At 44.9% G+C, this 12,566-nt stretch overlaps 1 protein-coding gene across 9 annotated transcripts in view; it reads left to right on the forward strand.

Moving 5' to 3' along the window:
* The window catches only part of LOC147101147 (acyl-CoA-binding domain-containing protein 4-like), a 274,772-nt gene that overhangs the window by 103,681 nt on the left and 158,525 nt on the right, over positions 1-12,566 (forward strand). For all 9 annotated transcript variants that reach the window (XM_085966359.1, XM_085966353.1, XM_085966360.1 and 6 more), the window contains one exon: positions 1,114-1,319. In XM_085966359.1, coding sequence (XP_085822485.1) covers positions 1,114-1,319 — 206 coding nt within the window. The remainder of the gene's footprint in view (positions 1-1,113; positions 1,320-12,566) is intronic.

Consider the following 12,566-nt stretch of genomic DNA (forward strand, 5'->3'; position numbering starts at 1 on the left):
CAGAAGAGCTCAGCTGACGGAGATGAGAATGTGGAATTGCAGTGGCATAGAATTACAGAGGGAGTTGTAAGTGAGAGATTGAGAGCACAAGTCAACCTAGCAAACTCAGACCTCACTGTGTGGAGGTGCTATTTTTTTTAAACATTTATTTCCAGGATGTGGACAATGGTGGCAAGGCAACACGTTTTGCCCAACCCTGTGCAACTGAATGGCTTGCTAGGCTACTTTGGGACATCCGGTGGTCGTGAAAGGCACTATATAAATGCAAGTCTTTTTTTCTTTTTACTTCAGAGGGCATTAACAATCAACCACACAATGTGGAACTGGAGATACACATAAGCCAGACCGAGTAGAAGTGGCAGGATCCCTTCCTTAAAGGACATCAGTGAATCAGTTGGGTTTTTAATGATCATTTTATGGTGTCAGCCCACAAATTTCCAAATCTACTGCATTCACTTTCATAGTTTGGCATGGTGGAATTTGAACTCCTAACCACTGGATTGTTCGTTCAATACCATAATTACTACACTACCGCAGCCACCTTGCTACAGATATAAGAACATCAGAAAGCGCAGAATATGGGAATGTGTTTTGGTCACCCCAAACTTGCTCCTTCTGCAAATCATTTGCAATCAGTTTTATGTATCTAACCACACGTTTACTCACCCAAAGGAAATCTGCAAAATGTCCCTTTGACTGCCAAAGATAGTGGAGGAAAACTCCACAATATTTATCTACATTTACATCTCTGTTATTTAACCCTGGCAGCTACTTTCCACTGATGACATTTCCATGATGCTAGCAGCAACCACAGCAGCTGTTGGCGGGACCAAGGCGTATCTGAACATCTGCATCTACAACCCTCAATCCCATTGCTCACCAGCTACTTGTGCAGCTACTTTTCTTTGAAGGAGTTTAGCTCGTTGGACCTTTTGCTAGAATTCTGCTTCACAGACCCACGACTGTTGGGTGGGGAAGGGGGCTGGAAATTCACTGATCCCATTTGAGGCTTGTTAGTTTTATACTTGTGTCCTCTGGTTCTGTGTTTCATTTGTATTTTGTTTTGATGGCTGCCATATAAATGGTGTTCAAAGGTGTTTTTTGTTACAACAGGCCTACAGCAGGTTCAAGGTGGAAGCCCACAGAGACTGAGAAACAGCCCTGGCAGTAGTAAGGAGGACAGTGAAAGAAGGGTACACGGAGAAAAGAGTGCAATCAATCTTAATGACAAGATTGCAGTGGTTCTTCTTCACCTACAGGAGGACATGCAGAATGTGTTACAGCGGCTCAGTAGGCTGGAGGACCTGACAACGTCTCAGGTACGCAAATAATTTTGATGGGACTTCATAAGGACCTTTAAAGTCAGTTTTTAATTGCCAATTTAACAATCCAGTTTTTTAGGAAGGTTTTCCAGGTTTTATTTTTAGTGTAAAAAAAGGAGAAAATCAGTTGGGGGGGGGGCATGGACCCCAAAAATCCAGAGAAATTAAGAGAATATCAGTTTTTGTAAAAAGTTATTTTGAACATGGTTTAAAAATAAGCAAAGGATTTTTTAAAAGCTATCAAGCTAAGTGACAATTCATAATTATTTACGCAGTTCATGCACACCATGTTAAAGGGGCTCACCATCAGATTCTGTTTAACCCCTAGATCATTTTTATTTAAATCCAGAAGTTTAAAATGAAGAGCCTATGTTTATTGTTATCATGTAGCTTGCCTCTATGATGATGAGATAATAAAAATTGTTGGAAAAGAAAGACTTGCATTTATATAGCGCCTTTCATGACCTTAGGACGTCCCAAAGCACTTTACAGCCAATGAAGTACTTTTTGAAGTTTAGTCACTGTTGTAATGTAGGAAACGCGGCAGCCAATTTGCGCACAGCAAGCTCCCACAAACAGCAATGTGATAATGACCAAATTATCTGTTTCAGTGACGTTGATTGAGGGATAAATATTGGTCAGGTCACTGGGTAGAACTCCCCTGCTCTTCTTCGAAATAATGCCATGGGATCTTTTATGTCCACCTGAGAGAGTAGACGGGGCCTCAATTTAACGTCTCATCCGAAAGACGGCACCTCCGACAGTGCAGCGCTCCCTCAGTGGAGATTATGCGCGGGAGTTAAAACCTGCTACCGTCCTGACAGCAGACAGCACCTGTGGGTGGTCAATGGTGAGTGCCGGGTGGCGGTTAAATAATACAGCCACCTCCAGAAAGTGCCAACGTCTTTGGACAGATGAGCGCCTGGAGCGGGGAGTGGGATCCTCGATGGAGGCAATGCCATCAAAAGGCGAATGAGCTAATCCTTGAATTGGCCAACTGTGTCCACAAGCTCCAAGTACATAACAAGTCAATGAAAGAGCAACCGTGGACAGTTCGAAACACAACACCAAGGCTCACGTCACTGATATAAGAAGAAATACCATCCTCCATGATAAATAAAGAGGTATGGAGGACACACAGGAGCTCTGACGATTGTCAGCCGATGATGGTGGTGATGATGTTGCGCAGGGGAACAGTTGCAATCTTGCTTTTAGTAAACAATCACTTAGTGTGTGACCTGAGTCAACCTTTGATTGATTGCCTCTGTCTTCAGGGGACCATCAGTGCAGTAACTCTGTCAGTGCACGACAATCCTTGCTCCACAACTATAGGAATGAAAGACTGATATTTCCTCCTGTATAAATAATATACTCCTCACAACAGTATCTAAAGATGATCCCGGTCCTCTTTTAAAAAAATAATCAAAATTTCACAGGCTATGTTTCTGTTCCTGATGAAAATCAAGTCCGGAGATATCAGCGACCTCAACACCGTGTGTACAGCACGCAACGTGGTGCTGACATCATAGATGCAATGCGCGCATCTGCAGACCCGGTTTTTGGTAAGGAAACAGTGGGAGATTTTGTGGGGGTTTTCTCAAATTAATGACAAAATCAGATTTTACTGATTCGCCCCCAAAAATTGGGCATTTAAGAGCAGAAATTGCTAAAAACGGAGTTAAATGTCTCTATTTATCTAACAGCATTTCATCAGTTAAGTATTAAATCAGATTTTTTTTGGCTATGAATCTAATGCAGCAGTTTGCCCCATTCTTGAGATGTGAGACTCTACTGGAACTCGTGTCGTCACATTATATTATCTGAAATTGTGGTCAGCGGCATAGCTACGGAGTGCGCCGCCGACCTCCGAACGGAATTGGCACTGCCTGCTGGGAACCCTCCTTCGAGACGTTGCTGTCAGATGCTGCAGAGTTGAGGGCGCAGCATACTGGCCCATGGATCCCAGGGGCGTACCGTGCGCGTAAGCGTACCTGGGATCACGTGGGGCGGTGCTTCAATCAGGAAACAGAAGGTCTCTCATTCATCCCCAGTGTCGATTTACATTCTTAGAATTAGAAATGAATTTTGGGGAAAATTATCAATAGGCCAGAAGCAATCACACTACACTGCAGGCTGCTTAACTACTTTATTGAAGCAGAGATGTACATTTGGATAATATTCAACTGAACTTTTGGGGGTTTGCTAATCTCTCAGGCAGGCTCAGTGTAAAGAGCAAACATTTATAGTAATTTAAATAAAAAAGCATCAGATTAAGATTTGTTATCATGACGGGTGTCCCCTTTACACTGTGCAAATAGGCTCCTGCGCCTGTTTGCACCAGTTGTAAAATTTTCATGCATAATTGCTGAGCAGTTGGTGGGCAATTAGACCAACTCTGCTCAAGCAATGAAGATAATACAGTTGGAGCAGATGATCTGTCAAGTCGGAACTTGACATCGCAAGTTCAGGATTTAGCGCTGAACTTGCTGTCCATTTCAAAGGCAATATGACGGCATATTCTGAGAGTACACCATCATACCGACTGCAAATTCTGCCCCATTATGGCCAAAGTCCAGAGATTAAGCTACTTTTATATTGGGCTGGAGTCAGGGATACAGGTATCGTGAGCAATCTCCCAGTGTTTACACTACTAAATCCTGTTGGCAGGATAATTAAACTAAACTAGATTTAGTGGTGGAAACACTGGGAGCTGGCTCATGGATGCTATTAAACCAAAATCCAACCTATTAAAAACAACTCTAGTTCATAGCACCACTGCTTTGTAATGGTCTATAACTGATTTTAGCCTCTAAATAAAGACATTTTTGCTCAGATTCAGGTGAGAGCAGGCCTCATGGTCCTAGCCAAGCCTACTGGAGCTTGAACAATACAACTATCTTTTGTCTCACACAAAAATGCATTGAGATGCTTAATTATAAAGGTGAAAGATTTGGATTAGATATTGCTAGTACGCAATGGGTGAATCTTTATTTAATGAATCCTAGATAGTTTCGTGACTATCCTTCCAATGCCTCACCTCCACCATCTGGCTTTGAAGGACTAACTTCGCCTGGTTCCATTCCTAACTCTCCATAGCCAGAACATCTCCAGCAATGCCTTCTCTTCACTCCTCCGCACCATTCACCTCTGGAGTTTCCCAAAGATCTGTCCTTAGCCCCGTTCTCTTCCTCCTCTACATGATGTCCTTTGGCAACATCATCTGCAAGCACAGGGACAGCTTCCACATGTAAGCTGTCGACCACCGCCCCGCCAGCACTGTCTCTCTCCACCACCGCTCTTGATCTCTCGACTGCCTCTATACTGTCAGACATAGTCGGATAAGTTAAACCTTCCCCACCACAAATTGCTCCTTTGCCACTGAGAGCACATATCCTCTCCATTACAAAGACTGCTTACTTCCACCTCCATAACATTAGCCTCATCACCACTGAACCCTTAAACATGCCTTTGTCGCCTCTAGACTCGACAACCCTAGTGCTCGCCTTACTGGCCTCGCATCCTCCACCCTCCATCGACTCTATTTGCCCAAAGCACTGCCAACCATATCCCATCCCACACTAAGCCCATTCTCCCAGTACCCACTGGATCCTCGTCCCCCAATGTATTCAATTTGAAATCCTCATCATCTTTCATTCTCTCCATGGCATTACCCCACCCTATTTCTGTAATCTCTTTCAGCCCTATATCCCCTCAGACACACCGTTCTTCTGGCTGCCCTTTTGGACACCCACCCTTCCTTTTATCCAACATTCAGCTGTTTCACTCTTACTTTTTGGAACTACCTAAACCTCTCCATCTCCCGCTCTCCTCCTTTGAAAACCTTTTCACAAACCTATCTCTTTGACCATGCTTTCAGTTGCCCCTCCTTATCTCTCCCTTCCTGGCCAGGCATCCATTTATCTTCCACCTACCTGTGAGGCACCTTGGAACTTTGTTTCATGTTAAAGGTGCTATATAAATGCAATTTGCTGTTGTACAGATTTAATTACTTAAAATTGAGATTTATTCACAGGAAAATGTTTATTATCTTGTGGAGGTATGACCAGAATATGCTGTAGGATGAGAAGCTTGACTAACATTTGGGAAGCATGCTGGGCCTTTAATTACAGCCTGGTAGATCAACTCCATCAATGCTGCAGCTGCGTACCCTCACCCCTGTGTGCCATTGTACATGCGGGAAATCCTCCCGTGGCCCTTCAGTTACAATGACCTTGCTGACTGCATGTCTGACCACTCTCCAGTAGAAGAGACTCTCTGGCACACAGCCTCAGCTCCCGTACACTCCTAAGTCAAATTTGTTCTCTCTTTCTCCCCCCCCCCCCCCCCCCACCCCCACCACCACCACCACCTGAGGAAGTGTGGGTACAAAAAGTCCACAATTTAGGACAAGTTGGCATTAAGGTGGCAGCTAACTGCAGATTGCAAGATATCACCTGACCTCTGCTCACATTTCATCTAGCTAGTGGCAGCTCATCTGCATTGCAGTCAGGTTCCAAACCGATGGGTGGGCCAGTGAGAGCACACCATGCTGAATATGCACTAGATTAGGCTGGTTTGTTTATTCACAAGCCCACATAGCAGTGGGATCTAACTGCATGAGCACAGTATTCAACTTGGTGTCCCAAGTGCAGGATAATTGCACAATCCTGGATATATTTTTACTGTTCTATAAATCCTATGCCAGCTTGCAGAACACATCATTTCATTTTGGGCACTAGGTTACAACACTGTCCCTTCACCTCTTGTACCTCAGTTTGGATGTAAAGGTTCAAAGTGAAATAGATTTCCTCATTTTCAGATCAGCCCCTAGCAAGTGCGAGTTCACAACACGAGGCCCATAGTTAGCAGTAAGGTGATAGCTTCCCTGAGAAAGGCATGGGGAGGTGCTTTTGTGAAGAACTGCAGTAGTACACCGGGGAAACAAGTTGGGACCATGGAACATGTTGGGGCAAGGCAGAGATGGGTATGTGTTTGGAGAGATCCAGCATGTCAGTGTTGAAACAAGGGAGAAGATATCCTGTGTTCAGTACTTCTACTGATATTGTAGACATGCTGTAAAATAAATAAAATCTGTTTTTATTTCAGATTTCCAGCATCCGCAGTATTTTGCTTCTGTAAAATAAATATGCTTATGATTTCATAAGACAGTGATCAGGGATATTTTTCCATTATCTGTACGATGTCACTAACACATAGCGTCCACATGAAACCTTCCCCTCCCCAAGGGTGAAATTTGTGTTGACATTCACTTATAGCACATGATGGGGTGTAGCCGCCATATTTGATGGCCAGTTTCCAGCTCTTAAACCCATCAGATTCCCTTCCGGTGATTGTCCTTTTACTTAGGTATTGATTATGTATGGAAAATATGAATGGGTTTTGGAACAAATCTCATCTCTTAAATGAATCCCACACAGCCAGATTCCAGTGGTTCAATTTATACCCTGTGTGTAATTAATGTGGTGAACAAGAGCACACACTGATTCTTTTAAGTTCTGTTTGTACACTTGAATGTTGGATGTGCATTAGTGTAAGCAATCTGCATTCTGCCCCTTCTTAACTCTTGGGGGGGGGGGGGGGCAGCAAACTTACTGTTGCTAGGAGCTGAGCATTTTAGTGACTGGTATAGTAAATATCGCCGGCAATATGTGGCAAAAACAGCCAGGGGCTGATAGCTTTATAGCCTTCGACTAAATGTGAATTGCATTTAAACACCCAGGAAGGAAAATTAGAGTTAGAACCCAGTCCGAGCTCTTCTCGTGCACTCGCTGGTGACTAAAACATTAGCAGAGGCCTGGGAACAAGCCAGACACCATTACTGTGTGGTCTACAAGGCCAGAGAGAAAATGGGGAAATAATTGAAGGAGCTTACCCGGCAATCGTTTTTTTCGAAATGGATTCCAAATTCTGATATAAATATGTAAAAATAGAAACATTCTAAAAAAAAAAAAATACATTCATAGGGAAAGATGAATATTTGAAGCAGGTTTGAAAATTTACTGACTGTCTAGTATGTGCAATTGCCAAAATGTGGATTTAGCATGCACTTGTAAAACCTCTCACTTATAATCACGTACCTGTCTTAATAAGTCCCTTATTTAGCCAAAACACCAGTTATACAGTGGGACTTTACCTTTTTTTGGTATGGGGCACATTTACCAAATATTGTACAATAATTTCTCTGTAGCATTTCAAAAATCCCTGTACTTTCTCCTTTTGTTCAGCTGGTGGCTGGTATCAGGCAGGACATCTGATCACACCTCCAGCTGAAAGCTGACTGTTCATTCTGATGTATTCTACTTGCAGACAGGGGTTATTTCATTCATTTTCTGAATTCCCTTTTCTCCTTTTGCACATCTTGCTGTGTCCTGCAGCCAGGAATACAGTGGGTGCTGTGCTACCAGGCCTCAGTCAATGCCTCTAAGCTGCCAGCTGGAAAGCAAATGAGGGACCCAGGCAAGGACTCTGTTATCATTTGCTGAGTGCTTTCCCATAGTATCACAACTATGATCGGGGACTCTGTGACCATGTTGGCATAGGTACAGTGTGATAGTGCTTCAAGAGACATCTCTGTTAGCAGAATGTAATATTTTCTACCTGTTGGTTGATAGTTTTGACTGACTCACTAATTGCACCTATTGAAGAACCCTACTACTTCAGTGCCTAGCCTATGTTTGTTAATCATTGTGTCATTAAATCACAGATGTTGCGATTGCCCATACAGAGTCTGATTTGGGGGGGGGGGTTGCACCTAAAACAGCAATACACTCTAGGAAGCATAAATATTGTTATCCTTTTCGATTTAAACACCTCCCCAGCTCTTTCACGCTCTGTTAATTAACACAGTAAAGTGTCAGCGCATAAATACCAATCACCTCAAATATTATTGCTTTTGTGCTGTGGTCACTGAAAATGACTCTTTCAATTCAGAATGTATTTAATTCATGTTAAGAGTGGAAGGGTACTGAGCTTTTCAAATCTGTATTTTATTTATTGGATGTTCCTTTAGTCACGTGATTTAAGTTCAGTATTTAGTGGCAACAGTGGGGAAGTTTAATAAATCAACATATTTATGAAATACTGGCACACATGCTGTTTTAATTCAGACTGAATTGCTTTTACTGTGCAATAAAACATTTGGGGCTAAAAATTGAGTAGCGCCAATTTGGAGTGCTACATTTAGCGCCCCCGCGCCAGAACTTGAGTGGTTGCGCCCCAAGAGGGAAGCGGGGCGCTGCGAGTCGATATCGCGGCGCTACAAGCCACAGCGCTTCGCGCCATGGTATTGCAGGCCTTCCGCCCCTTCTTAAAGGGGAGGGGCCTTGTGTAGTGCTACCCGGGGCCCAGCTGGGCCCCCGGGGATTGGGAGTGCCGGCAAAAGAGCCCGGCACTTCTTGGAGCGCAGCCGGCACTCTGCGGTGGGGGTGGCGGTCCAGGAGGCTGGGGACGGGAGCGCTGGCAGGTGCTGGCAGGCGGCCAACAACAAAAATGGCCGCCCCGCACCTCGCCTAAATAGCTCCTCCCCGGCCGCAGGTAGGCCCCCCTGACCCCGTCAGACATGGCGTCCGGCAGTAAGTCGGGGGGGGCGCTCCTGTAGATCGCGGCCAGGGCGCGAGCGGGGCGCTGCACTGCACATGGCCATGATGTCGTTGCCGGCACCGCTAACGGGAGGCGCAAAGCAACCCAATTTTCCCCCCTTGGGGATCAGATTGGAAAAAATACAGCATTACTAATCTAATTGAATTTTTTGATGAAGTAACAGGGAGGATCGATGAAGGGAATGCAGTGGTCTAGATGGATTTTAGGAAGGCGTTTGACAAAGTACCACATAGAAGGCTGGTTAACAAAGTTGAGGCTCATGGAATAGGTGGGTCAGTGGCAGCTTGGATGAGGAATTGGCTTAAAGACAGAAAACAGCGAGTTGTGGTAAATGGCTGTTTTTCAGACTGGAGAATGGTAGACAGTGGTGTTCCCCAAAGGCCAGTGCTGGGGCCACTGCTTTTTTTGATATATATAAATGACCTGGATATTGGAATACAGAGTAGAATTTCTAAATTTGCTGATGACACCAAACTTAGGGGTGTGGCAAACAGTGAGGATGATACCAATTGACTGCAACAGGACCTAGAAAGGCTAGCAGAATGGGCAGATGGAATTTAATACAGGGAAGTGTGAGGTGATGCATTTTGGCAGAAGGAACAGGGAGAGGCAATATACACTTAATGGCACAATTTTAAAGAGTGTGCAGGGACAGAGGGACCTGGGAGTTAATGTGCATAGGTCCCTGAAGGTGGCAGGACATAAGAGAGAGTGGTTAGCAAAGCATATGGGATCTTGGGCTTCATAAATAGAGGTATTGAGTACAAAAGTAGAGAAGTTATGCTGAACCTTTATAAAGCGCTGGTTAGGCCACAACTGGAGTATTGCTCCCAGTTCTGGTCACCACACTTTAGGAAGGATGTGAAGGCCCTTGAGAGGATGCAGAGGAGATTTACCAGAATGGTTCCGGGGATGGGGGATCTTAGCTACAAGGACAGGTTGGAGAAGCTGGATTTGTTTTCATTAGAGCAAAGGAGATTGAGGGGTGATTTGATAGAGGTGTACAAGATTATGATGGGTTTGGATAGGCTAGATGGGGAAAGATAGTTCCCACTAGTTGATGGCACAAGGACTAGGGGACACAGATTTAAGGTTTTGGGCAAGAGATACAGGGGGGATGTGAGGAAAAACTTGTTACGCAGCGAGTGGTGAGGACCTGGAATTCACTGCCGACGGAAGTGATGGAAGCGGAGACACTCAGGCCTAGAAATTCAGTTGTTTGCGCCAGCCGCTAGCGCCTTAGGAGGAGGAGATGTGGGGCGCTAGGCGGCTAGCGGCCGGGCGCAGCGCGATCTGCGCCTCTCCCCAACTTCAGTAAAGATTTAGCGGTGGCGCAAAGCCTTTGCGCGCGCAGATCCTGACGTCATTTCATCGTGCAACGCCCTTTGTGCGCCCCAAACCGGAAATTCAGTGGCGCCGGCCTATTGTGCGCCTGGCGCCCCTAGCGACTGGTAGAGGGGAACGGTTCCCAGTCGCTGCGGGGCGCGGGGGGCGCAAATTAAAGGGCACTCCTCCTGCAGTAGAAAAGGCAGCCATTTTGCAACACTCCTTCTTTGTGAGAGACGGATCTTTGCAGAGAGACAAAGGTAGAGAGCTTTCTGGTTTGGCTCAACACTCGCACAGGTACTTGTGGCTTCAGGCCATAGCTTTCCACTTGTCTTTAACTTCAGAGCCATATCATTGATTGGAAACATATAATGGGGGCTGCAATGGGTGCAAATGTTGGCCTTCTCCATAGTCCTGGGCGTTGTACAGATCAAGCAGCAGTGGTCAGGCCTTGCTTCAGGGATGCAGTGTGCAGGGCGTGGCAGGCAAACAAATCCACCCTCCCCCTTTAAGAGCTCACCGGCGCCAGAGTGTCTGCCGTCAATCAGCAACTCGCCGCACCTGCGCTGCGCCCGCCCTCGGGGGTATCGCCCCGGGCCGCCGGCTTAGTGCCTAATGATAGTCGTGCATCGCCTGTTTTAGCGCAGCAGCAACCTCTTGGGGCGATGCCACTGAATATCGGCGAAGCTGGCGCGAAGTTCCGCCGGGCGCAAACTTTAGCGGCCGCCCGGCTGTAGCGCCCCAAACGTGGTTATACTGAATTTCTAGGCCTCAATGTTTTCAAGGGGAGACTGGATAGGCACTTGAGGGAAATAAACTTGCAGGGCTACGGGGATAGAGCGGGGGAATGGGACTGACTCGATTGCTCTGCAGAGAGCTGGCATGGACTTGATGGGCCGAATGGCCTCCTTCTGTGCCGTTATGACTCTATGACTAAATTATGATTGTCATAGCAGTATCTACATGCACCTGTGATTATTAATTATGTAAGTATTACACTTAGAATAAATTTTGAATTACTCCTCATGTAGTAGGCCCTGTAAAAATTCATACATGGTTTTCCCACTTCAGCTTTTATCGCCCTTACTCTTTTCCTGAAGGCAAGATCTTATGCTGGACTGTAGTTACACACTAGCAAGCAACTTGCCAGTATCTCACTTAAGTGGTTAACAGGCTATCCGACCAGTGGATCCTCGCCTGACGTCCACACTTGACCCTTCCAGCAGAGGCCACTGGATGGGGATCTGGAGCAGAAACAGAAGCTAATACCAAGACAGCTTTCAAATCGTTCTTTAACTAAATAAATTATTTTTGCCTGTTTTTTTTTACCTTTCAAAAGCCTGAATTCTCCTGTCCCTTGTGGGTCCCGAGATTTACACCCATTGAACTGGTGAAGTCATGATGTGTGTTGCGTGATGATGTATGCAAGCGAAGCATACAAGGATGTCACTAGCACATTGTAGGTGCATCCCAGGACTGACTTTTCAGCAACAAATTCTGGAGGTGAAGCCAACTTAAGTGAATTCACGTGTTGATATTGCTGGTCACACTGCTTAAAGCCTGTTTATCACGTTTCTCTCTTACTGCTTCTGCTGGGTAAAGCAGATAAGAGCAGATGCAACATAGCCCTTTGATGTCACCATCAGCTGAAATGTGACCAATAAAAAAGTTGATCAGTGCATGAGGTGTATATGGAATAACAGGGGATCTACAGAAGAGGAGTAAGTACCTTAAAAATCAGATGTATGGAACGGTCTATAAAAGTGGGTTGTCATTTAACTTAACCATGCCTTGTTGGTCTCTTGCTTAATTTCTTGAGGTTTAATGATATTCAAAATACAAATTGATGCTCCCTGATTGCCTCTGAATTTACTGTTGTTTTTGCAATCTATTTCTTCTGCTGATTTCACAGCATTCCTGACCAATTCCTCAATAAAGTGAAAAAAATTCTTGTAAAATAAACTGGAGAGCTTACAGTCCAGGCCTTCAGTTTAAATTTCTACATCTAAAAGATAAGCCAGAATTATTGAGTAACAGGTAGAAAAGTTTAACATTTGCTGGCAGTAAAAAAGTAGCTTTGAAAATCTGTTTTTCAGGAAAGTTTTAACAACGCACTATAAATTCTCATAAAATAGCAATGAAACGGGGCCAGGAACTAAACATTGGAATAGATATACAGCTGCTCATTGACGATCTCATTCCCACAAACACGCTCATTTTCAGCATAATCCTCTCATGGGTATATTATTGAGTTCTACGTCAACAAGCCCAGTGACACAAATCTCACATAGCCTGATT

The sequence above is a fragment of the Somniosus microcephalus genome, chromosome 24 (assembly GCF_052327205.1).
Source record: "Somniosus microcephalus isolate GS21.2 chromosome 24, FLI_Smic_1.0, whole genome shotgun sequence".
In the NCBI taxonomy this organism is placed as follows: Eukaryota; Metazoa; Chordata; class Chondrichthyes; order Squaliformes; family Somniosidae; genus Somniosus; species Somniosus microcephalus.